Source organism: Chiloscyllium punctatum, chromosome 15 (genome assembly GCF_047496795.1).
Source record: "Chiloscyllium punctatum isolate Juve2018m chromosome 15, sChiPun1.3, whole genome shotgun sequence".
Taxonomy (NCBI): Eukaryota; Metazoa; Chordata; class Chondrichthyes; order Orectolobiformes; family Hemiscylliidae; genus Chiloscyllium; species Chiloscyllium punctatum.
The window spans coordinates 65568787-65596330 of NC_092753.1; the positions used below are offsets into that span (position 1 = coordinate 65568787).

The following is a 27544-nucleotide window of genomic DNA, read 5'->3' on the forward strand; positions in this document are numbered from 1 at the left end:
CTTCCCTCTAATGTTGGTTGGATAGCTGGCTTGTGCTGCAGACTGATGCCAGTAGTGTGGGTTCAATTCCTGCACTGGCTGATGTTACTACAAAGGTGTCTCCTTCTCAACGTCTGTTGCTATCTGAGACACTGTAAGGAATCTAATCTAATATGGTGACCCTCAGGTTAAACCACCACCAGTGGTCTCTCTTTAATGAAAGGGCAACACTGTGGTCTGGTAAGACTATGGTGACTTTATATCATGTTGTTTAGCACCATTATTCAACCACTCTGTTTTCTAGTTGTTAGCGTTTAGGATTTCTCTCTCTTGGATAGAAGGAATTAGTAATTATCAAACACAGTTGATAATTAGTTGACTTAAAATACATTTACTTTTGACTGAAAATCAAAATAACTTTAATATACAATCTCTTTTCCTTATCTCTTTCTCTCTCTTGCTACTCCTCTGGCTGTTGTCTCCTTCTATATTTATCCCCTTCCTGATGTTTATTTACTTTCTGTATTTTATGAAATACAAAGCAAAATCTGACATTTTTCTTTATATATCAGAATACTAATGTTTTTCTCAAATGCTTTCTCACACAAATGCACTGAACCCATCATTGAAATTTTACGTGAATAATAAATTTTGTGACATCTTCAAAAACATCTGAACAAAATACTACTGAAAGGGAAGTTAGGGAAAGTTATCCCATTGATTAATTGTGGGAAATTAGAGACAATGCACATTCACAACCCAAATTTAGCTTGTAAAATCACAGTGGTAGGCAAAAATACCGAGGATCAGATTTTGGGAGCTGGTGAAACCTTTTAAAACCTCTGAAAGCGTTTGGTGCAGTGGTAGCATCCCTATCTTTCAGCCAGGAGGCATGGGTTCAAGTTCCATTGCAGTAAAGGTGTGCATTAACATCTTTGAAAGGTTGATTTGAAGCTAGCCGTATTGAAGGAGATGGTAGTGTAGTGGTAATTTTGTTCGACTTGTAATTCAATACCCTAACCTAAATGCTCAGGAAAGTTGGTTCAAAGCCCATTCTAGTAGTTGGTAACATTTGAATTAGATGCTTTTGTGGTGCAATGGTAATGATCCCACTTCTGGGTCAGGAGGCCAGGATGTTTATCTCACCTGTTCCTGGGGTGTATAATATCATCTCTGAGCCAATTGATTATAAATAAACTGGAGTGCGTCATATGTGATGCCTTTTATTTTGAAGATCCTGCAGTAGTAACATACATTGGTAGTACTCTTCATGAGCTTTCAATAAAACACACAATTCACAAACTACCTTCACCATATCATTGCTATCAGTTGTGAACAGTGTTTATCAGCAATCTTCTCTGCATGCTAGGGGAACTTTATGGAACAGAAAATCCCTATCCTCCTACAGCAGAGCTGAATAGAATATGTATGATTTGGCAATGTTAAGATTGAAAAATAGTTTTTATTTCTAGCAGTACTGTGTTTTATTTTAATTAAATGTTGCTTCTCATCACTTCTGCAACATGATTAATTGTCTTGAGGTCAGATGTGGCAAATCTGAAAATCAAATATACCTTCCACTTCCTCAGAATCTCAGTGAATAACAATGAAAAGGACGAGCAGAATTGCAGAAAATTTAATATTTCCCTTCATAGTTCTAAAATCAGCTCCCATTCTCAACTGTAGAAGAACTATAATTAAAATATACTTAACATGGAGATATATTACTATTTTTCACATCTTTGTTTTGAGACACTTGTATGAGAGTATAATACAGACAAGAAAGTTTGTGATAAGCAGCCATGAGCTCTGTGATTTTAGTCTGCTCTGTTATTAGACCGTGATATTTCTAAATACTTTGAGATATAAAGAAACAATTTATTCCTTCCCTCACAAGGTTGTGGTGGTAACCTAATATCCTGGAATGGCTCCTTGAGCTCACCCTACTACCCTCGTTACTATCCTCCCAAAATTGACTGCACTTGGACCATCACTGTGAGTAACAATAAGATTGTATTAATTAAAATCTGTCTCTATCTCTGCAATTAGTTTTTTTTAGTTGAGAAGAAATAGTCAAACTAACCTATTGCTTATCTGAGGAAGCAGATCTGATCAATCATGCTTTCAAAAAAAGGGTGCACAGAACTGAAGTTCAAATTATTGTTTCATTGATAACTTCTGTGTATTTCTGCGTTAAATTTGTACATTTGAAACATATATTTTAGTGTCGCACTGACCAAGAAACATGTCCCTACTTCTGTTACTCTTAACCCAAGAAAATTATTTATGTTTATATTGCATGTTTCATGATGTCTGGATGCCCAAAAGCACTTTTGAACCAATGAAATAGCTTTGAAATTTAGTCACTGATGTGATTTTAATTATCTTGGAACTTAGAAACTTGGAAAAACTGGTCGAAAAATTGTTTGTACTCTACTTAAAATAGTGACTACAATGGTTGGATATTTGAATGTATTTTCCAAATCATAATTCAGCATATAATTGGCAATTATATATAAAGTCAAACATATGAATGATTCATTGACTATAATAGCTGTCATCTCATTCCTTAACAGACACCTGCAGTGGGGTATATTATAGCCCTTTCTGTTATTGTTTTGGAAATCCAAGCAGGATCCCAAAGTTCCAGTAATTGTGATAAGGACTGGTTGGAGATTGAGGGAATCAGGTAAGACGAGTAAATTGTAGAGCTGACCACTGTATTGAAGCAGGATGGTATGATCAAATTTGGGGTGGCTAAAAAGATTGAAGGTTTCAAGAGAATGAAAATAGAGAACAAATTTCCTCTGTTAAGGGAACCTAAAATTAGCAGGCGCAGTTTTAGTATGAGATAGACCAGTCAGTCGTGAAATCAGAAAAGGACTCCTCCAAAAGACTTCGGTGCTATGATAATTTACAAAAGGAGAAAGGCAGAAAAACTTGGACCTTTGGAGATGTAAGGAATAATTAGATTAGATTAGATTAGATTACTTACAGTGTGGAAAGAGGCCCTTCGGCCCAACAAGTCCACACCGCCCCGCCGAAGCGCAACCCACCCATACCCCTACATCTACATCTACCCCTTACCTAACACTACAGGCAATTTAGCATGGCCAATTCACCTGAATAATGAGATGCTGATGTGGGCCTTGCTGGTGAAAATAAGATCTGGATTTTTGTAGGACACTGAAAGTTTTGACTTGGCATGGCAGAGCGAACTGACCATGCTGTAGAGCTGGGAGTTACTTTGGATTTTTTATTTGTTACAGTCAAACTTTTAAAATATGCAATACTGTTGTACAGTTCTTTCTGTTGGTCCTTGGAAATTTTGTTACTTATTGGTCTCTGCAGAGGTCGTTATGCTAGGAAGGGAAATTGAATAGGAAAAGAGTGAAAAGGAGGACAAGCATTTGGCCAGATGCCTTAGTCGAGGAGAGATCCATGAGGTTCTTGTTAGAGGTTAAAGTGTAAAGAGACGGGAGAAAGAGCTTTAAGAAAGCATTTGGTAGATCCCTGGGGTTCAACCTGCCATCTAAGCTCATCCCAGAGTAGTGGATAGCTTTGACACAGGAGAATGAGTTTCAGTGAAGCTTGAGCCAGTTCTGACAATGAATGAGAAAGCCAACTTTGCGCCAAACACATTTACTTTTTATGCCCCTTGGATTTGAATAAATGAGGATGAAGGCTAAAGCAATGAGAAGAGCAAGAATGAGAAATAGGACTTCCTGAGGTCAGGCCATTTAACATAATGCTGGAAGACAGACTTTACAAATTAACAGGTTCCGGTGTAATGTGACTCAGTGTTAACATTCATACCTCTCAGTCAAAGGTTTGTGGGTTCGAATCTCATTCCAGAGATGAGCATACAATTTAAGATGACAGTGTGTGCAGTATTGAGGGATGGATACACACTTGGAGGACTATTTATAAGGTGTGATGTTAAACCAAGGCCTCATCTACTCTCTCAGGTGAACATAAAAGATCCCAAGATACTATTCAAAGAACAAGCAGAGAAATTCTTCCTGGTGTTCAAGCCAATATTTGTTGTTCAACAAAGTTTAGAAAAAAGATTTATTTGGTCATTATTAGTATATTGTTTGCATAAAGTAGGTGCCTTACAGTACTGACAACAATAGTGACAATGCTTCAAACACATTTATTTGCTTGAAATCATGAAAAATGCTATAAAAGTGAAAGTCCGTCCTTTCTCTTAGGCATGTCAGAGGAGAATTCTTTTGTCTTTTTGTCACAAAAGTGAATTGAATAGGCAGCAGTGCCATCTCCTGGAGGCTATTGTGGTGAACAATGGTATTCCATGCAAGGAATTTTCATTAAAGTGTGGAGAGGACTCTCAACTATTTGTCTCAACTGCAGCTCAAAGAACAGGCTGAAGGCTTATCATAACATTTAAAATGAGTTCAATTTATAACATCTCAAATTGTTTGCAAGTTTTATTATATGAACATATCAAGACTTGTTTCCTAAATATTCAAACTAAATTAAACAGGATGATGGCCTTTAGTCCGGGTCAATATAACATTTGGATGTGTTGGTCATTTCATATAACCACATCCCTTCACATTATCTGTGATAGAGTTTTCTCATTATCTGAGAAACTTGTATTCATCACTAGCAACACCCACAAGATTGTAGCATTTACCTTTACGAAAATCACCCATTTCTCATTGCACAAAATGGAAGTAATGGAAATACTTTTCTACAATTGATATTGGCAAAAGTACTGACCATTTTAGCTATACCAATTATTCTAATCAGTCATTTTCTATTTAAATAGCTGCTAGTCTTGAGAATAGTTCTTGCTTTATTGAAGTACAACGTAATTTTATAGTCAATTTCAGCTTTGAAAAGTAGTGTTCATTGATGAGGATAGAAACAGGGGTTGTTAGAAACACAGCCAGACATGCAGGACAAATATCAGGAAAAATGGACAAGGTGATTTTTTTTGTTCCTCAAACATTGACAATATTACTGGGGTACAAAAGTTGGAAACGAGTCTGGAATTAATATCAAAGCCATTGTTGTAAGCAAGCTATGAGAATTTTACTCATTGGATCTAAACTGTCAACCATACACCAAATAATTGTGTTCATAACTCAAGTTAATGCCGAGACAACTAGATATGTGGAGCACAATAATAGCAGGCAGGTCTAAAATACTTCCTTCAATTACAAAGTTAAAAATCACACAACACCAGGTTATAGTCCAACAGGTTTAATTGGAAGCACTAGCTTTTGGAGCACCGCTCCTTCATCAGGTAATTGTGGAGTACACAATTGTAAGGCACAGAATTTATAGCAAAAGTTTACAGTGTGATGTAACTGAAATTATACATTGAATAATACCTTGATTGTCCGTTGAGTCTTTCATCTGTTCGAATACCGTGATAGTTTCACTTCTTTCATGTGTAAATCACAAAACATTTTTTTAAAAGTTGCATTCTCAGGTTAACTGTAACAATTGGTGTTAGCGAGACAATATGTTGAAGGTGTTAGCCCCCTGTGTTCTCTGTCTGTACCATGATGTTTAGAATGATTCTAATCTAAGAAGTGAGATAACAGAGTTTTGCATGAAATCATGCAATTTTCGAACAAGGTACAATGTAACTCTGCAAGTACAAATTCACCCCACAAACATATATGTATATGTGTGTGTGTTTGTGTGTGTGTGTCTGGGTTGGGGGTTTTGAGTGTGAGAGAGTTTATATATGTGTGTGTATGTGAGTGCAGAGTGTCTTAATTCTGTAAGGGGGTGCTTGTGTGAGGTGTGGAAGTGTGCGTGTGTGTCTGGGGTGGAGGGGTTGTGAGTATCTGTGAGAGAGAGTGTATATATGTGCACGTGAGTGTAGAGCGGCCTAAGTCTCTGAGAGTATGCATGTGTGAGTGTGGGAGTGTGTGTGGCTGTAAGGGTGTGTAAGAGTGTCTGTGTATATGTTCAACTGCATTAATAAAATTATAGTTTAATGAAATACATTTGATCACACCTTTACTTTTGTAGGTACTGTAATCGAATAACTGAGGGTGGCTTCAGCAAGATTTATGGAAGATCTGTTAAAATTAAGTTTAAATCTGATCAATCAATCACCTACAAAGGATTTTATTTGGAGTACAAAGCCTTCAGCTATGAGGATCGTAAGGAAAATTGTTATTTTGGAGTTTTGATTCACAGGAATTATTGTCTATTTTGCACCAAAAATGATATTTGGGATAATTTCATGCTATTTTTACCTTAGTTTCAGTATATCATTATTTCTTGGTTGCAATACAGTGATGAAATTTGTTTAGACTAGTTTCTGCTGCAAAGAACACATTCCACCCCCCCTTCCCCAAAAGTCCCTAACGTACTTAACCTTTCCTGCAAACTACATTTTGTGCTAAACTAAATACATTTGCAAAGTTCTGTTTCTGAGCCCGTAGAAATACTATTGTGCATTTTTTTCAATATGAATATGGTAGCATAGTGTTAAAACAATAAATTAGTAATCCAGAGGTTTGCAGTAACAGTAACTGAAGCTAAGAGATCACATGTCACTTCAACAACTGAAAATTTAAATTCAATTCATTAAATAAATTTAGAATCAAAGGCTAGTGTGAATAAAAATTTCTGAATACTTGGAAATGTATGATAAAACAGGACAAAGTCAGCATGGTTTCATTCCAGGGAAGGTCAAATCTGTTAGAATTCTTTGAGGAAGTAACAAGCAGGTTAGACCAAGGAGAGCCAATGGGTGTTAAAAATCACACAACACCAGGTTATAGTCCAACAGATTTAATTGGAAGCACAAGCTTTCACTATAAATTCTGTGTCTTACAGTTGTGTACTCCATAACCACCTGATGAAGGAACGGCACTTCGAAAGCTAGTGCTTCCAATTAAACCTGTTGGACTATAACCTGGTGTCGTCTGATTTTTAACTTTGTACACCTCAGTCCAACGCCGACATCTCCAAATCATGATTAGCCACCTGGATTTCCAGAAGGCCTTCGACAAAATGCTGCACAGGAAGCTGCTGAGTAAGATAAGGCCCTATGGTGTTAGAGACAAGGCACTAGCATGGATCGAAGCTTGGCTGTCTGGCATGAAGCAGAGAGTAGGGATAAGACTGTCCTTCTCAGGATGGCAGCTGGTGACTAGCAGTGTTCTGCAAGGCTCAATGTTAGGACCACAACTTTTCATTTTACACATTAACGATCTAGATGAAGGAACTGAGGACATTCTTTGCAGATGATAGAAAGTTAAGTTTGGAGGGACAGGTATGATTAAGGAAGTGAGGAGGCTGCAGAAGGATTTAGACAGGTTAGGAGAGTGGGCAGATTGAAGTGGTAGAGTCGAGAGTGTGGTGCTGGAAAAGCACAGCCGGTCTGGCAGCACCACACTCTCGACTCTGATTCAGATGCTGCCTGACCTGCTGTGCTTTTCCAGCACTACACTCTCGACTCTGATCTCCAGCATCTGCAGTCCTCACTTTCTCCTAGATGGAAGTAGCAGATGAAATACAATGTCAGAAAATGTGAGGTCATGCACTTTGGTAGGAAGAGTAGAGGCAGACTATTTTCTAAATGGGGAGAAAGTTCAGAAGTCTGAAGTGCAAAGTGACCAGGGAGTCCTTGGGATTCTCACAAGGTAAACTTACAGGTTGAGTTGGTAGTGAGGAAGGCAAATGCAGTGACGGCATTTATTTTGCGAGGACTAGAATATAAAATCAGGGATATACTTCTAAGGCTTTATAAAGGTATGGTCAGACCACTTTTAGAGCATTGTGAGCAATTTTGGGTCCTGTACCTCAGGAAATTTGTACTGGCCCTGGAGCATGTCCAGAGGAAGTTAATGAGAATGATCTCAGGAATGAAAGGCCTAACCATGAGGAAAGTTTGAGGACTCTGGGTCTATACTCGATGGAGCTTAGAAAGATGAGAGGGCATCCAATTGAAATTTACAGAATGCTGAATGGTATGATCAAAGTGGACCATGGGAAGATATTTCTATTGGCAGCAGGACTAGGATCCGAGGGCACAGCCTTAGAGAAAAGGGAAGACATTTTAGAATGGAGATAAGGAAAAACCTTTTCAGCCAGAGAGTGGTGAATCGATGGAATTCATTCCCACAGAAGGCTGTGGAGGCCAGGTCGTTGAATATATTTAGGGCAGAGATAGATAGGTTCTTGATTGTCAAGGGAATCAAGGGTTATGGAGAGAACACGGGAGAATGGGGTTGAGAAACTTATAATCCCTGATTGAATGATGGAACAGACTCAATTGGCTGAATGGCCTAATTTCTTCTCCTATGTCTTGTGGTTTTATGATCTAAAAAGCTAGCATCAGTAAAGATAACTATGAAATTATAGGCTTGTTGTAAACACCATGGTTTACTGAGATCATTTAGGGAAGGGAAGCTGCCATCCTTACATGATCTTGTCAATTGTAACTCCAGACCCCCAGTAATGTGGTTAGTTCTCAATTGCTCTGTGGAATCATTTGGTAAGCAAACCAAACTACAATGACAAACGATAAAAGGAGCAAAACTGGATGGACCACTTGATGTCAATTCAGGCACCTATGTCAAAGACATACTAGAATCATAGAATCCTTACAGTGCAGATAGAGGCCATTTGGCCCATTGACTCTGCATCAACCCTCCAAAGAACAACCCACCCCCATATCCCTGCATTTACTTTGGCTAACCTGCATACCTCTGGACAATCAAGCTAACCTGCACATCTTTGGTCTGTGGTAGGAAACTGGAGCACCTAGAGGAAGTCCATGTATTCACAGGGAGAATGTGCAAACGCCACACAAACTGTTGCCTGAGGCTGGATTCGAACTTGGGTTCCTGACACTGTGAGGCAGCAATGCTAACCATTGTGCCCCACTAAATGGCATTTTATTCCCATTAACTGTGCAAAGTCTCCACATCTACACCTGGGGGCGCATCAATGATGAGAGAGCTGTTACACAGACCAGTCCAGCAACTTCCATGTTACAGTAGCTCAGGGTTATTGCAGCAGTTCACATTGCTGTCGTGAAAGCTCAGACACTCACTATATTGAATATGGAAGCCAATGAAAGAGGCTTCCAGCACATAACACCCCTCATCACTGGAAGAACCGCACAGGTAGCAAGGTGCAGAATGTACTCAAGATGGGAGGTCTCAGTGTCTACCGCCATTGGTAGCACCACTGCTGACTGAGCTGGCCTAGTCCTGAAGGACATTGCTGCCAGATTAGGTCTGTGTTAGACAATGAAATAGCCACTACAAAGAAATTGTTACTTACTGGTGTAAGTGACAATAGCAAAGTGATTATGGGGACAACATCCTGTCTTTATGCTATGAAAATCGTCTTAAGTAACTGTCAGTTATCTCAAGGTGTTAATCTATCATAATTCATGTCAATGTTACAGAATGTTTACATTGGCCCTTATGATTAATAAAACCAACTTTTACTGTCAAGGTAAGTTTTCTATATGAATAAAGTTATATTTTAAATACTCATACAGTATAACACAAAATTAAGGAAACAAATATAATGTTAGATCATTAAACTATGTTTAAATTTATATAACACACTGTCTCCTACAAATTTTATCGCACAGACGTCAATACATTTTATAACCATAATTTCTAACTTTGTTATTTAACCAGCTTGCCCAAACCAATTTAAGTGCAAGGATGGATCATGTATTTCTTTAAAGAACCATTGTGATGGATGGAGGGACTGTCTGGATGGCAGTGATGAAACTAAGTGCAGTAAGTTTTCACATTTATTTTTCATATGAACAGTCCTTTTTTTTTTCCAGCTAAATTGTAAAATACACACTATTTAAGTGTATAATTGCAAACTTAATTCAAAAATAATGTGAGGTGCAAACCATGTAGAAAACTGAATAATGTCACAACCGAGATGCAGAGTAGTCATTAACTGCGAGTTTGTGTAACTCACTGAGGCTCTTTTTAAAAAATTCTTGAGTGTTCCAAGTTAAAAAATAACCAGCAGCAAAGTTTTAATCTTAAACAAAATTATTACATTAAGTATTAAGTGACAAAAGTTACACAGTTACAGCTAAAAATACAGATACAACAATTAAAAGTAGGTACAGATGAAAGATACTTATAAAGATGAAAGTAAGACCAGTCTGTTATTGTTGCAAGTGTGTTATGTGCTTGAAGGTTTCCTTCCCAAAGTGAAGGTGTTGAAAAATTGAGGTCAGAAATTCTGCAATTGTTATGGCCACTATAGTTGAATAGTTGTGGGTTTCTTCCACAGATGGGCTGAACAGAAAAGGGACAAAATGAAGGCTCCTTTGTTTTGGTTTTATAATGCTCTAGGTTGTTGAACTTGGGAACCTTGTTAAATACAACAGTTCTTTAGCTGGGTTGCTTACTCTCTCTGTTGAAAACCCTTCTTTCTCTGATGGTGTCTCTGAATTATTCCTTGAGTTCTGACAAAATTGTTTCTTGTAGATTGTCCTGTGCAGAACAAAACTTAACATGCCTGCCATATTAACTTTCATGAGTCATTGGTCCACAGGGCAAAGTCAATAATGTTGAAATTTATGTGGTGCCCTTCTAGTTTCCTGTTTTCTCAGAATCTTTGAATTCTCACATCTTTATATCTTCCTTCCCCCTCCATGCCAGTTTTGTAGTTGGAAAACTTTCACTATGTTTGTTATACTGCACATAAATGTTTCAGGTTTTAGAATGATCAGACATGCATGTTGCTCTGTTATGTAGTTCCTGCTTTTGTAATATATTCATGTAGAGTGGTTTGAATTTTTCCATTTACAAAAGATTGCCTCAATTCCAAAGTATCATACTCATCATTTAAACTTGGATTTATTGTACACAATGTAAATTTACTAGGGTGGGAGAACATCATCAGTATTTAATAAATTACATATGCTGGTTGTATTTAGATTTAGATTAGATTACTTACAGTGTGGAAACAGGCCCTTCGGCCCAACAAGTCCACACCGCCCCACCGAAGCGCAACCCACCCATACCCCTACATCTACCCCTTACCTAACACTACGGGCAATTTAGCATGGCCAATTCACCTGACCTGCACATCTTTGGACTGTGGGAGGAAACCGGAGCACCCGGAGGAAACCCACGCAGACACGGGGAGAATGTGCAAACTCCACACAGTCAGTTCTGTCAGATGCTTCAACATCGACCTGAAACTTTTAAAGTTCTTTCTTTGCAGATGCTACCCGATATAATGAGTATTCCCAGTATTTTCAATTTTCACTTACAATTGGTTTTAGATTGTTGCTGTTTAGGTTGAAATAAAGTAAGCACTACATATTAAGTGTTTAATTTCCAGAAGAATCTTCAGCTAACTGGCTCTGTCTCCAGATGGAAAAAGACGTAGATCTTTTGTGTTGTCCCAAGGGTTAATCAAATTCAACACTTGTTTGCATTATGATTTATGCTGAAGTAACACTTCAGTCTGTCAGCTTTTTGGCTGATAATCAACTTACAGGAGCCACCATGTAAGATGCTGTGTTCATTAAAGATCAGATTAGTATTCTTTGTCAAATATGTAATACTATATCAACATAACCATGAGGAGATAAAGTATGAAATTTGTGAGATGCTACCAGTCATGAGAGGTTTCATAAAATTTAGCTAGATGGTACATTTTTTCCAAAAGGATGAAAACTGTCAGTGGGAACTATAAACTTGAACATACAGCTCATGGGTGTCACAATATAACTTTTCAAAGACAGGCCCATTGTTCTACAAGCCATCACAAAATGGATAAATGTACAACAAAATGACCAATTTTCCTGGTTCTCAGAGCTAACATATTTTTAAAAGTTCATTCATGGCTTGTGGGTGTCACTGTCTAGAATAGCATTTATTGCCCATCCCTAATTGCTCAGAGGGGAGTTGAGAGTCAACTATATTGCCGTGAGTCTGGAGTCACATGTAGGCCAGACCAGGTAAAGATAAATGTTTTCTTTTGGCAGGATCTGTTTCTTCTGCTGCCACTGGCACTTACTGCTTTTTAACACACTGGCATTCAACCAATCAGGGATTGTTCTCCGGCAGAATGCCCTTAACTCAAAAGATTCTGGATGGCACTGACTCTCGAGTTCTCTCACTCACTGTTTCAAAAAGCAACATCATATCACACAGTTCAATAATATATAGCAATTGATATTTTTAAATTGCAAAACTCCCCTGATATTTCAGTTCTAGCAGTCCAAATTTCATTTCTGTTACAGTCCCATGAAAAAAGAAAAATCTCATAGGAGGTTGCTCTGACTGATATGAATCTGGCCTCAATTCCACATTTCCCCATGCCACCACCCACCTTTAACTCACTGTTTTTTCAAGAACTTTGAAAAATATTTCATAAACCTACCACAACCACACTCTAGGGAAGAGAGTTCAAAAGACTCATTATGCTCTGAAAGAAGAAACATCTTCTAATTTTCATCTTAACTGGGAGATCCCCTCATTGTTACTAATTTTATTCTTAAATGGGAGACCCATCTAATTGTTAAATTATATTCCCTATTTGTTGGCTTCTCCACAAATGAAACATCATGTCAGCATCTGCACCATCAAGTCCCCTCAGGGTCTTATATATTTCACCTGTCATTCTTCTAAACCCCATTGGAACAGTCCCATCCTGTAACCTTTTCACGTAAGATAATTCCTCCATCTAAAGTATTATTCAAGTGAAACTTCTCTGATCTGCTTTTAATGCATTTATGTCATTAACCCATCATTTGACTATCATTGCTTAGAGAAGTGATGTTATCAGTTTTCCACAGTAAACGTGGAAACTTACAGCGACATGCTATTGTAAAAGGTACTGAAAGTGGATTCAAAAGTGACTAAGTGTAACTTTTCTAAGAGAGGTGTTTTCTAAACAATAGAGAGTGTACAACATAGATTCACAATGATGATGCTAAGCTGTGGTTACCGTAGTTACAAGGAAAAATTGAGATATTATGTAGATAGCTTTGAATTTCTGCCTGACGAAGTCAACCATGTGTAATTTTTCTTTGCTTTTGTTCTGGATAGATTGCTACTTCACATGTCCAAGTGGAAACTGCATTCTACATGGATCTGTTTGTGATGGAATCAATGATTGTGGAGATGCAAGCGATGAACTAAATTGTACAAGAGCAAGCAAGTGTCTTTCAATTCATTTTTCACTTTCCATTTTTCTTCTAACATACCTTAAAAAATATTTTTCAATGCATGCATAAATTAACCAATACATTTTTGAGCTATGCAAATTTTCAAAATAATAAACATATTATTGTGAAACTTCTTACTGGTTAGACCTTATGGATTAGATTTTATGAGTAACTTTTCCTCTGCATCAGTCATTAAAGGAATCGTTCCATGGAAACTACTGAGGATATGGAGTCACAGCATTGTTGTTCGTATATGATATAATCTTGATATATGAAAGTAATAAATCTTATGATGTAAATATCCTAAGATGTAAATTCTAGTCCATGAAGTTATGGGGACTATTGCACTGTCATTCATTATAATTGGTATAGGATTTATTTTGAGAGTAAAATATAATATAAAGCAATAAAATAGAATGGGTATTATAAGCTATTTGGAAGATCAATGCAGCAGAATAATCTTACAGCGAGGTGATAACTTTATAGTATTGTCATTGGACTAATAATTCACAGATGCAGGGAATGTTTTGGGGGCCTGGGTCTAAATGGTGGATGGTAGAATTTGAATTCAATAAAAATCTGGAATGACTATGAAATTGTCGATAGTTATAAAAACACATCTGCTTACTAATGCCCCATGGGAAAGGAAACTGGCATTCTTAGCAGGTCCCCAGCCCCACAACAATGTGGTCAACTCTTAACCGCCTTCTGAAATGGCCTAGGGAGCCACTCAGTTTTATCAACTGCTACAAAACTTAAAGAAATGAATGAAACTTAGCAGACAATCTGGCATCAACTGAGGCACCTTACTAACATATGACGCCAAGATTAGTACATCCGTTTTGTGGACTGGTCAAGTACCAGTCTGACATTGTCATACTCACAGAATCATACCTTACAGATGATGTCCCAGAAACCACCACCCTTGTCTCTGGATATGTTTAGTGTCAACGGCAGAACAAAGCCAGCAGATGTAGCTGCACAGTGACATACAGTTGGGAGGGTGTTATTGTAGGAGTATTCAGTATTGACTCCAGACCCCATGGTGTCTCATCAGGTAAACATGGGCAAGGAAACCTCCCAACCACCTCTGAGTTAATGAACCAGTACACCATCATGTTAGACACACTCAGGAAGCACTGAGGTGGAAAGGGCACAGAATATACTCTGTGTAGGAGTCTTCAATGTCCAACACCAACAGTGGCTTATTAGCACCACTACTGTCCTTTAAAGTGGTTGAACTTTAAAGGACATAGCTGCGAGACAAGATCTGCAGGAATTGGTGAGGGAACGGACAAGAGGGAGAAAGATACTTGACTTCCTCATCAATTAACCTGTCACAGTTGTATCTGTCCATGACAAATCGCTATGGGTGACAACCATACAGTGGAGATGATGCCCTGGTTAAATATTGCAAATACCCTCCACCATGTTATCTGGCACTATCAACATGCTAGATGGAATAGACTTCAAGCAGACCTAGCAACCCAAGACTGGCCATTCATGAGGCACCATAGGACATTTTCACTAGCAGCAGAATCATACTCCAACACAACCCGGCAATTATTGCTCTTAAGCAGGAGGCTCAACCCAGATTCAATGGAGTATGCAAGAGAGTACCAGGAGGCATATGTAAAAATGAGGTGTCAACCTGATAAAGTTACAACACATGACTACTTGTGTTCTTAACAGCAAGTGATAGACAGAGCTAAGCAAGTACACAACCAACAGATCAGTTATAAACTCTGCAGTTCTGCATATCCAGTCATGATTGGTGCTGGACAATTAAATTACTCACCGGAGGAGGAAGTTCCACAAATCTCACCATCCTTAATGATGAGCAATTACAACAGCTCAGTGCAAAAGATGATCCTGAAGCATTTGCAGCAATCTTCAGACTGAAGTGGGTGCTGGAGGACCTACCTGGGCCTCCTCCAGGTCCTCAGCACCACACGTGCCAGCCTTCAGCCAAATAAATTCACTCCATTCGATATCAAGAAATACCTTGAGGCACTGGACACTGCAAAGGCTATGGGCCCCAATAACATTCCAGCAATAGTATCACAGAATCCTTACAGTGTGGAAACAGGCCCTTTGGCCCAACAAGTTGACACTGACCCTCCAAAGAGTAACCTACCCAGACCCATTCCCCGACCCTATTATTCTACATTTACCCCATACTAATGTACCTAACCTACATATTCCTGACCACAATGGGCAATTTAGCATGGCCAATCCACCTAACTTGCACATCTTTGAACTCTGGGAGAAAACTAGAGCACCCAGAGAAATCTACGCAGACACTGGGAGAATGAGCAAACTCTACACAGTCGCCCAAGGCTGGAATCAAACCTGGGTCCCACGTGCTGTGAGGCAGCAGTGCTAATCACTGAACCACCGTGCTGCCCCATACTGAAGACTTGCTCTCCAAAACCTGCTGCTCCCCTAGCTGGGCTCTTCTAGTCCAGCAACAGCAATGGCAACTAATGGACAATGTTGAAAATTGTCCAGGCATATCCTGTGCACAAAAATGCAGGACAAATCTAACCGGGCATTAATTCCCCAGTCTAATCTCAATCACCAGTAAAATGATGGAAGGTGTTGTCAACAGGGCTATCAAGCAGCACTTACTCAGCAATAACCTCCTCACTGATTCTCAGTTTGGGTTCCACCAGGGCCACTCAACTCCTAGGTTCCTTACAGTCTTAGTACAAAAATGGACAAAAGAGCTGAACTACAGAGGTGAGGTGAGAGTGATTACCTTTGACATCAAGGCCACATTTGACCGAGTGTGCATCAAGGAGCCCTAGTAAAACTGGAACTGGGAATCAGGAAAAGGACATTGCTCATTGGAGTTATAACTGGCATGGTGGCACAGTGGTTAGCACTGCTGCCTCACAGCGCCAGAGACCCATGTTCAATTCCTGCCTCAGGCAACTGTATGTGTGGAGTTTGTACATTCTCCCTGTGTCTGCGTGAGTTTCCTCCGGGTGCTCTGGTTTCCTCCCACAGTCCAAAAATGTGCAGGTTAGGTGAATTGGCCATGCTAAATTGCCCATAGTGTTAGGTGAAGGAGTAAATGTAGGGGAATGGGTCTGGGTGGGTTGCTCGTCGGAGGGTTGGTGTGGACTCGTTGGGCCGTAGGGCCTGTTTCCACACTGTAAGGAATCTAATCTAAAAGAAGGTGATTGTGATTGCTGGAGGTCAGTCATCTCAGCTCCAAGTCATCATTGCAGGAGTTTAAGGCCCAACCATCATCAGCTGCTTCATCATAGACCTTCCCTCCACATAGCGGTCAGATACAAGGGTGCGCACTGATGATTGCACAATGTTCAGCACCATTTCCAACACCTCATCAGATACTGCAGCAGTCCAAGTGCAAATACATCAAGATGATTAATATCTAGGCTTGGGCTGATGATATGATCAAGGTTTATAAAATCATGAGGAGCACAGATAGTGTGAACAGCCAAGACCTTTCTCCTAGTGGGATTATCCAGAACTAGAGGGCATAGGTTTAAAGTGAGAGGGGAGAAATTTAAAAAGGACCTGTGGGGTAACTTTTTCAGGTGGAGGGTGGTGTGTGTATGGAATGAGCTGCCAGATGAAGTTGTGGAGGCTGGTACAATTACAACATTTAAAAAGCATCTAGATGGGTATATAAATAGGAAGGGTTTAAGAGAAATTTGGCCAAATGCTGACAAATGGATGTGTGGTTGGCACGAATGAGTTGGACTGTAGGGTCTGTTTCGGTGCTGTATGACTCGGTGACTCTAATTGCCAGGCAATGGCCACCTGTAACAAGAAGACAATCTAACAATCATTTCTTGACATTTAAAGATGTTACCATCACTGAATCCCTCACCATCAACATCTGGGGGTTACCAATGAGCAGAAACTGAACTGGACTAGCCACTTAAGTACTTTGGCTACAAGAGCTTGTGAGAGGCTAGGAGTACTGCAGTGAGTAACTCACCTCTTGACTCCTCAAAGCCTGTCTACTTCCTATTCCTATACCTCTTCAAGATAGAAGTCGGAAGTGTAATGGAATACTCCCCGTTGGCCTGGATGGATGCAACTCCAACTACAATCAGGAAGCTTGAACTATCCAGGATTAAACAGGCATTTGATTGGCACCATATTCACTAACATTCATAACCTCAACCACTGACGCTCAATACCAGTAGTATGATGGATCCACAAGATGCACTGCAGTAGTTCGCCAAGGTTTCTAAGACAACCCCTTCCATCTCACGGCCACTACCATCTTGAAGGACAAGAGAGGTAAATACATGAAAATACCACGATCTGCAAGCCCTCTCCCCAAGCCACTCACTATCCTGACTTGGAAGTATACTAAGCCATTCTTCAGTGTTGCTTCCTAACAACTTTGTGGGTCGACCTATGCCAAATAGATTGCAATGGTTCAAGAAGGTAGCTCTTCACCACCTTCTCAAGGGCAACTCGAGATGGGGAATAAATGTTGGCCTCTACAGCAACACGGAGAAAGTGAGGACTGCAGATGCGGAGATCAGAGCTGAAAATGTGTTGCTGGAAAAGCACAGCAGGTCAGGCAGCATCCAAGGAGCAGGAGAATCGACGTTCCTGAAGAAGGGCTTATGCCTGAAACGTCGATTCTCCTGCTCCTTGGACGCTGCCTGACCTGCTGCGCTTTTCCAGCAACACATTTTCAGCTCTACAGCAATGCCCACATCCTGTATTTGAGTCAACAAAAATACTTAAAACCTAGAACCTAACTTAAATATGTCAAACATCCAGATATTAATCATAATATTTATAGACAATAGACAAAAGACAATAGATGCAGGAGTAGGCCATTCTGCCCTTCGAGCCTGCACCACCATTCAATATGATCATGGCTGATCATCCTTAATCAGTATCCTGTTCCTGCCTTATCTCCATAACCCTTGATTCCACTATCCTTGAGAGCTCTATCCAACTCTTTCTTAAATGAATCCAGAGACTGGGCCTCCACTGCCTTCTGGGGCAGAGCATTCCACACAGCAACCACTCTCTGGGTGAAGAAATTTCTTCTTATCTCTGTCCTAAATGGTCTACCCTGTATTTTTAAGCTGTGTCCTCTGGTTCGGCACTCACCCATCAGCGGAAACATGTTTCCTGCCTCCAGAGTGTCCAATCCTTTAATAATCTTATATGTCTCAATCAGATCCCCTCTCAGTCTTCTAAACTCAAGGGTATGCAAGCCCAGTCGCTCCAGTCTTTCAGCGTAAGGTAATCCTGCCATTCCAGGAATTGACCTCGTGAACCTACGTTGCACTCCCTCAATAGCCAGAATGTCTTTCCTCAAATTTGGAGACCAGAACTGCACACAGTACTCCAGGTGTGGTCTCACAGGGCCCTGTACAGCTGCAGAAGAACCTCTTTGCATCTAAACTCAGTCCCTCTTGTTATGAAGGCCAGCATGCTATTAGCCTTCTTCACTACCTGCTGTGCCTGCATGCTTATCTTCATTGACTGGTGTACAAGAACACCCAGATCTCTTTGTACTGCCCCTTTACCTAAATTAATTCCATTTAGGTCGTAATCTGCCTTCCTCTTCTTGCCACCAAAGTGGATAACCATACATTTATCCATATTAAACTGCATCTGCCATGCATCTGACACTCACCTAACCTGTCCAGGTCACCCTGTAATCTCCTAACATCCTCCTCACATTTCACCCTGCCACCCAGCTTAGTATCATCAGCAAATGTGCTAATGTTATTACTAATAGCATCTTCTATATCATGAACATATATTGTAAAAAGCTGCGGTCCCAGCACTGATCCCTGCGGTACCCCACTGGTCACTGCCTGCCATGCCGAAATGGAGCCGTTTATCACTATTCTTTGTTTCCTATCAGCCAACCAACTTTCAATCCAAGTTAGTACTTTGCCCCCAATACCATGTGTCCTAATTTTGCTCACAACCCTCCTATGTGGGACTTTATCAAAAGCTTTCTGAAAGTCTAGATATACTACAATTACTGGTTCTCCCTCATCCATCTTCAGAGTCACATCCTCGAAATATTCCAGAAGGTTAGTCAAGCATGATTTCCCCTTCATAAATCCATGCTGACTCTGACTTATCTTGTTACTACTATCCAGATGTGTCATAATTTCATCCTTTATAATAGACTCCAGCATCTTTCCCACCACTGAGGTCAGACTAACTGGTCTATAATTTCCTGCTTTCTCTCTCCCACCTTTCTTAAAAAGTGGTACAACATTAGCCACCCTCCAATCCGCAGGAACTGATCCCGAATCTATCAAACTCTGGAAAATAATCTCCAACGCATCCACGATTTCTCGAACCACCATTTTGTATTGAATTTGTATTTAAGGGATCAAGGCATTTAATTATATGACAAAACAAATTAAGAAAGAGTTGAAGCAGAAAATATAAAATCAATGTAGCAACATTACAAAGTAACCAATCATTTTAACATCCATTGATTGGTATACCACATATGCATTACTTCTTGCCATAAAGGTTCACTTTATGAACTTAAGCCACATAAAAGTGTATAGTGTTTTATTTAAACCGAATTTAGTCAGAGGTCTGAGATGGCCTGATAGTCTCCTTGGTGCAGCATGAAGTTCCAATAGGGTGATTGTTGGTGCATAAAAATACCTTTTGGATCCTGTTTTGGACATTTAGAGCATTTAGATAAAATCTGCTTTAAAGTAAACTGGGTTGACCTAAAACTGACCCTTATAGTGAATAAAGTTAACCATCATTTCTGCGGACAATTCAGTACCATACTGGAACCAATGTCTTTCAAATGAGTTGTCAGACTGAAGCCCTGTCAGTCTTGTCAGGATGTAAATGACCCCTTGGTACTATTTGAAGAGGAGCAGGGGAGTTCTTCCATATCCTGTCCAATATTTATCTCACAACTAACACGTAACCAGATTATCTGGTTATTTATCCTATTGCTGGTTGTGGAAATTTACTGTATACAATTAGCTTCTGAACTTTCTACATTGTAACTGTGACTATATTTCTAAATAACCTCATTAACTACAAAGTGCCTTGAAACATTTGTAGGTAATAAAAAAGCACTATATAAATGCAAATCTTTTTCATTCTATTTTTCTCTGAGACAAAATTCCATTTCACAGTATAGATTCAACTTGCTTTGTACAAAGAACATATTCTAAGTATTATCCTGGATGTTGATGGAAAGTTATATAGGGAATCTCAAAGGGAAATATTCAGGAATGGGCTCAACAATGTTTTTAAATCATACGAATAATTATTTTAATAACGTTCTGGTTTTTGAATACAAGAGTAAGTTCTTGTGTGAATGTAACAATTGCCGAGACTGTACAGTTGAATTACTGGTACTAAATAGGGTGGTTTAAAGGAATGTTATTGGCTGACTGCATCCAGAGTCTCCATTTATTTACTTTAGCAAGTAGCGTGGAGAGCTGTAGCATAGTTATGATTAAATGCTCTGCTTGATTCACAACTCAATTATTAATTACTTTACAAAAGGTAAATGACAGGACAAATACTTACTTGAATTATAGAAGTATTCATGAGATGTTAGAGAATAATGTTGAAAAGATTCCCATTCACTTGATTATAAATTTAAAGTTTTTCCTTCAGGCTGATGTTTCAGAGTTTCCTATAGATGTAGCTATTGTCTTTTCATTTAATCCAGCCAACAAGTCATAAGTGACCAATATTTTGCAAGGAATTGAATAACTAGGATGTTGCTGGTATGTTTCTGTAAAATCTTTACATAAAAGGTTTATATTTAATGGGGGAAAAAAAACATTGTTTGTAATCCTTTGTGAACTATGTGATCTCTCAGCAGTGATCTTTCCTTCATTGCATAAAGGCTGCTCCTTTACATCATATAAGTGCCATAATGGTAAATGTGTGAACAAGATTAATCCAGAATGTGATGGAAAAAGAGACTGCATGGATGGATCAGATGAATCAGGCTGTGGTATGTTGAGGTAAACTGTGGTACACTGCAAAATGTGACACACATCAAGCCATATTTTTGTTGAGCACCATTGTGTTACACTCTATAGTGAATAATATCTGTGGAAAATGTTATACTTTCCTAAGTCGTTTGTTTTATATTATTGTAGCTTTTCTCATGGTGTCACTTACACAATGAAATTATATCTGTGTACTCCTGGTAGCATTTTATAAAAACTATTAACCTGTACATCTTAAATGTCAAAATAGCATAAAGAAGAATTTTATAGAAATGTTTCAATATCCAAATTTCACCAGGGATTAAAGGGACTAATATTACAGACCAATTACAAGTTAAAAGGCATTACATAATTAGACACAATCTTGGATAGTCAGACTTTTATCACTAGCACTGGATTACTGGATGGTGCCTTGAAATAGAGGAAAATGTGAAATGAGGTAAATCTGTAATAAGATGTATATGGATCCATGCTTAAAACATTAGAAATTAAATGCAAGAAGTGAGGATTATTGGGGCAACAGGGAACTACATCGTGTTTTTAATTAACCAGATGCAAGTTAATGTAACATTCAGGTTTGTAGAATATATTGAAAAGAGAAACTAGATGGAAAAGGAAGTGGCATTGCTCTACATATTGGAAAACCATGGAGATAGATGTTGAAACTTACAAAATTAATTCTGAAAAGCCATCACTGATGAAAAAAAACCCCACACTAATCCATAAGGCAGAATTTACCCGTCCCTGGAGGTAGCAAGAGAGGTGGAAAGATGGTCAAATATTTGGACCTATATGCCCTGGAGTGATACTTGTCCGCATCTCACCACATCAACAATTAAATGCTAGGAGAGATAGTCCACTGTGGTCTTCCTTGAGTCAGCAACAATTAATGTTATTAAATGATCAATTAACAGATACTTAAGGACTTCAACTCATCGCCAACCCAATTACCTGCCTTCAGTGTCAGTGAGGAACGTGGCTCGTTCCTCCCTACAGGAATACCAGGGCCCTTATGGATACACCACTGAGTGATTGCCCAGAGCGTGGCACTGCAGTTTGTCATTCAAGAACTCTGATGCTATGAGATTGACATTGCCACGCTCAGTGAGAGCCAGCAAAATGGAGAGGGACAATTCAAGGAACACTGAGGCAACTATACTTCTTCTGGGAGGGAAAACCAGAAGAAGAACACAAAGTTCATGGACAAAAACAGAAATTGTTGGAAAAGCTCAGCAGATCTGGCAGCATCCTTCCTCAGAGGAAGGGTCCCTCAAACCAAAATGTTAACTTTAAGGTCACTTCACGGATGCTGCCAGACCTTCTGAGCTTTTCCAGCAATTTTTGTTTTTGTCTCTGATTTACAGCATCCGTAGTTTTTTTTTGTTTTTTATGAAATTTATCCAAGTTGGATTTGACACAAAGAATAAATTTGTCAACTAGCTTCATCATTGAACTGAGGAGATGGAGGCAGATTCTGTGGGAAGGGTGATAGCATTTAGAGATGTAATGATGAAAAAAAATGAAGAGGGAAAAATGAGAGTGGTGAAAATAAAAAGCTGAGACTCAAAGTAATTACATATCTTCAACCAGACATCCCACTTGATAACAAATGCTGTATGTGTCATGAAGCCTGCAGAACCCAAATTGATGTCAATTTTGGACACGTTATCCTTGCCTGTGAGTGAAAGCCAATAATGTAATTGCAATAACTCAGGAAGCCCAGCTGGTAAGAAACATCATTTATTGTTGAACCCAAAATGGAGCCAGTAATCACAGCATGCATAAGCTAGTCCCAGCCCAGGGCAGACAGTTCTGCAGACCCATCCCCCTGGGTCCACTTTATAGATATTTTTAATCCACCTGTTAAGGCATGTTGTTGCACACCTCTGGAACAGGTGAGACTTGAATGCAGGAACCCTAGCTGAGTGGTAAGAACACTATAACTGTGCCACAAGAGTCTTTCTGAGTCCATTCAGAGTGGCATCACATACTCTAGGCCTCCTGAGTGAGAGGTAGGGACAAAGCCTTCTGGGTGGGCCTGCCTTTTTTATATTCAGAAGTTAACACACAATTAAATGACTTTCCCACCACTAAATCACCATGACATTTCTTTTCACTATTAACCATGTGGGTCTGTCTTTTTTTTTTGCCTTGCATGTGAAAGTATTATCTCAAACAAATGAATGACTTTTCTACCATCAAATTGCCATGACTTTTTTTTTGAGCAATTAACCATCATCAGGCACCACCCATTCAGCCAATGGGTTTGTCTTCTAAAGGGCTCGGTTGATGAGATACCAAAGGAACTCATACTCAACAAACTCCACATAGCCATTAAAGAGGTTATCACAGTAATAATATAAAATTACAAATGCACATTGGAAAGATGTTAAGAAAGCTGGGAAAATATTTGGAAAAAATGTTCCATCTGAAGTTAAGTTAAAAAATGCTTTCAGTTCTGCAACAAGAAATTCAAAGAATAGGTAAAATCTATAAGCGGTATAAATAGGACTAAAACTGATGATGTCTACAAAATTCTATTTTTTCTGCATGTTTTGCATAAAAATGTGATTGGATATCAGAAGAAAAAGAGTGAATTTCGATGTGGGTTGTCACGGTGGCACAGTGGTTAGCATTGCTGTCTCACAGCGCCTGAGACCCGGGTTCAATTCCCGCCTCAGGCGACTGACTGTGTGGAGTTTGCACGTTCTCCCCGTGTCTGCGTGGGTTTCCTCCGGGTGCTCCGGTTTCCTCCCACAGTCCAAAGATGTGCAGGTCAGGTGAATTGGCCATTCTAAATTGCCCGTAGTGTTAGGTAAGGGGTAGATGTAGATGTAGGGGTAGGGGTATGGGTGGGTTACGCTTCGGCGGGGCGGTGTGGACTTGTTGGGCCGAAGGGCCTGTTTCCACACTGTAAGTAATCTAATCTAATCTAAAAACCTACTCACTGTAATCTCTGTGGAGGAGTGGCAGATATTCTGGAGAAAAACAGTTCATTTTTTTCCAGGGTTTCTGCTTTGCATCCAGTAAAGTTACAGAAGTATGACCACCCTCATGGATACTCATCCTTGCAATCCATTGCATTTGTTGTAAATTTAGATATTTATTCTGCACTACAACCATGCAGACACAGATGTGAGTCCATTATAATTTTATTGATGTTCAAGTGGGGAGTAACAGTTTTATGCTGCTTCTTCACCGTTTCATAAATTGAAACATAAGTTAGAACAGGTCTGAGCTAAATATGTTTTAGAATAGTTAATTTTGATACATATCAAACCCCTTCATTCCTATTCGCAATTACTTCAGTTATTAACTACAATGGAAAAGATATATAAAGAATCCTGTAACACACTTTATCTTTAGTTTTATGTGCTTGAAATTGAATCAGAAACTATTGTGCCAGATATGAAATGGGCTATTGTTATTATGTTTTAATTCAGTTAAATTGATAGAATCTATTGCAAATAGAAATATAATCTCCAAATATGTTTCAGGATGTGGAACAAGTCCGGCCAAGAAAACAAAAATTGTTGGGGGTGAAAATGCCAAGAAAGGGAAATGGCCTTGGCAAGTTAGTCTGCAAATGGGAATGTATGGGCATATATGTGGAGCATCCATTGTTTCAAATCGTTGGCTGGTATCAGCTGGCCATTGTTTCCAAGACTCTGACTCAATCCGGTAGGTAGAAATATGTTCATGATCATGCTGAAATTGACAGAAGTGAAACATTCTTTTCAAAGTGATCGTTTCTCTAATAAATAATTTATTTTCTAATTGAATATTTGGAATCGACCGTCCAGAATTCTTCTGATATAATGGTAATTCAAATAATGGATGAACAAATCAAAAAGATCAGCCTTCCCTTAGTTTAGAAAAAAGCAAGGACTGCAGATGCTGGAGAGTCAGAATCGAAAAATGTGATGCTGGAAAAGCACAGCAGGTCAGGCAGCATCCGAGGAGCAGGAGAGTTGACGTTTTGGGCATAAGCCCTTCCTGATGACTCCTGCTCGTTGGATGCTGCCAGACCTGCTAGCCAGTGCCACACTTTTCAATTCCCCTGAGTTTAGCAAGAGTGTGGTAAAAATTCATTTCTTTCCAATTTACATGGAAGGTTCTGTTCTGCTTCCTAATGGCTCGCACCAGGAGTGCATTATTGAGAAACTGTATATACCCAGCTCACAACTTTCTATCCATTAATTATATAAATGTAAAATAATGAAGTTGGAAGACCACATGACCTGATGTACTAAAAGTGGAAGCAACCAAACTTTTACCCCTTTTAGCTAGCCTTTTAGAAAATCTTTTACAGCACTTAATCCTGCCATTTAGAGATAACAAAATAACAACAGAAGCTTAAGTGCAATATTAAATTATCTTCATTCTGAAAGTTTTAAATTTTACAAATGAGAAATGTTAGTAGTTCCTGCAGGACTGTAGCATGCCTCTCACTTGTCTCAAGAGCAATTAGCAATGGGCTTTATCTGTTCACCATGCCATCAATTGTCACATCCTGTGAGTGAAAAAAAAGAGTTCTGAAATGTCTGTTGTGTATTTGATTTTATTTTGAGATCAAGCAAACACTGTGATGGTCAATGCCAGAGTTAAGGGAATGTTGAGGAATAGGAAGTGTGGTAGTGCCATTATGATTGTTGGCCATGCTATCAGTTGCCTATGCCTCCAGTTCTCAGATTCCCTCTCTACATCTCTTATCCTATCAATCTCACTTTCCTCCCTAAGACACTTCTTTGACCAAGCATTTGGTCATTTCCCTATGTGGCTTGCTTGTTTTAGTGTTCTTGTGAAATGCCTGGAGGATTTTCATTTTGTTAAAGGCCCTGCATAAATATACATTGGGTATTAACAATAATGGATGAGTTGTTCATTGGCAAGAAAGATTCTGTCTAACTTGCCTCTTCCTGTCTCTTCCTTCATTTCCTTTTCCTGTTCTCATTTGCTTGCTATATAGGTTTTGAATCCATTGTCCAGCGTACCACTAACCACCAATGATCTCTCCTCCACCACCCTCACCACTCCCACCCCCCACCAGATAGTGTAGGGCCTCTCCAGAATCATCCAAGCAGCAGAAACATTGCTTAACTATTCAGAGAAACCTGATAAGTTTTTGTGTTAACACATTTCTAATATGTCACAGAATTTCCTTATTCTTACAGATATTCCACTTCATCAGCTTGGACGGCATATTTAGGCTTGAGGTTAATGAATAGAATGAACTCCTGGATAGTGACCAGATCAATTAACAGAATTGTTACCCATCCCAAATATGATGAATATACATCAGATTATGACATTGCTCTATTAGAATTGAAGACACCAGTCTTTTTCAGTGATTCCATCCAACCTGTCTGCTTACCTGCTATTACTCATGTCTTCAGTACCACATCAAACTGTTACGTAACTGGCTGGGGAGTACTAGGAGAAGATGGTATGTTGCTTTTGTAAATGCTGTTGAAAAATAAACAATGTGAATGTGTTTTTTGCATAATGAAGAAAACACAGTGCAGTCCTAACAAATGTACAGGTAAGCAAAATGACCAGTGCTGCTCAGTTTGAAGCTTGATGTGAACGTACATTGGATAATTAATGCTCCAATGTTGTACGGCTGTCTCTGATCCATACTTTCCGGAGTAAGCATGTGATTAGTGAATTTATTCTGTAATTTTTATTCAAGTAAGTTGTCAGGGTAAAATGTTCATTTGTGTGTTTTGATGTGTAGTGGAAATATGCTTTGTTTTATTGTACTATGCTAATATATACTATTTATGTTTATGGAGGAGAAAGTGAGGACTGCAGATGCTGGAGATCAGAGCTGAAAATGTGTTGCTGGTAAAGTGCAGCAGGTCAGGCAGCATCCAAGGAGCAGGAGAATCAACATTTCGGGCATGAGCCTGACCTGCTGCGCTTTTCCAGCAACACATTTTCAGCTCTGATCTCCAGCATCTGCAGTCCTCATAATTCCTGAAGAACGCCTTCTTCACTATCCTATCTACCTGCGACTCCACTTTCAAGGAGCTATGAACCTGCACTCCATGGTCTCTTTGTTCAGCAACACTGCCTAGGACTTTACCATTAAGTAAGTCCCGCTAAGATTTGCTTTGCCAAAATGCAGCACCTCTCATTTCTCTGAATTAAACTCCATCTGCCACTTCTCAGCCCATTGGCCCATCTGATCAAGATCCTGTTGTAATCTGAGGTAACCTTCTTCGCTGTCCACTACACCTCCAATTTTGGTGTCATCTGCAAAGTTACTAACTATACCTCTTATGCTTACATCCAAATCATTTATATAAATGATGAAAAGTAGAGGACCCAGCACCGACCCTTGTGGCACTCCACTGGTCACAGGCCTCCAGTCTGAAAAGCAACCCTCCACCACCACCCTCTGGCTTCTACC

The 27544-nt window shown here is 39.3% G+C and overlaps 1 protein-coding gene across 2 annotated transcripts in view; it reads left to right on the top strand.

Moving 5' to 3' along the window:
- The window catches only part of LOC140486345 (suppressor of tumorigenicity 14 protein homolog), a 77387-nt gene that overhangs the window by 37031 nt on the left and 12812 nt on the right, over window positions 1-27544 (top strand). For both annotated transcript variants that reach the window (XM_072585349.1, XM_072585350.1), the window contains 8 exons: window positions 1877-1974; window positions 2556-2668; window positions 5995-6128; window positions 9636-9740; window positions 13032-13139; window positions 20997-21131; window positions 24627-24810; window positions 26304-26575. In XM_072585349.1, coding sequence (XP_072441450.1) covers window positions 1877-1974; window positions 2556-2668; window positions 5995-6128; window positions 9636-9740; window positions 13032-13139; window positions 20997-21131; window positions 24627-24810; window positions 26304-26575 — 1149 coding nt within the window. The remainder of the gene's footprint in view (window positions 1-1876; window positions 1975-2555; window positions 2669-5994; window positions 6129-9635; window positions 9741-13031; window positions 13140-20996; window positions 21132-24626; window positions 24811-26303; window positions 26576-27544) is intronic.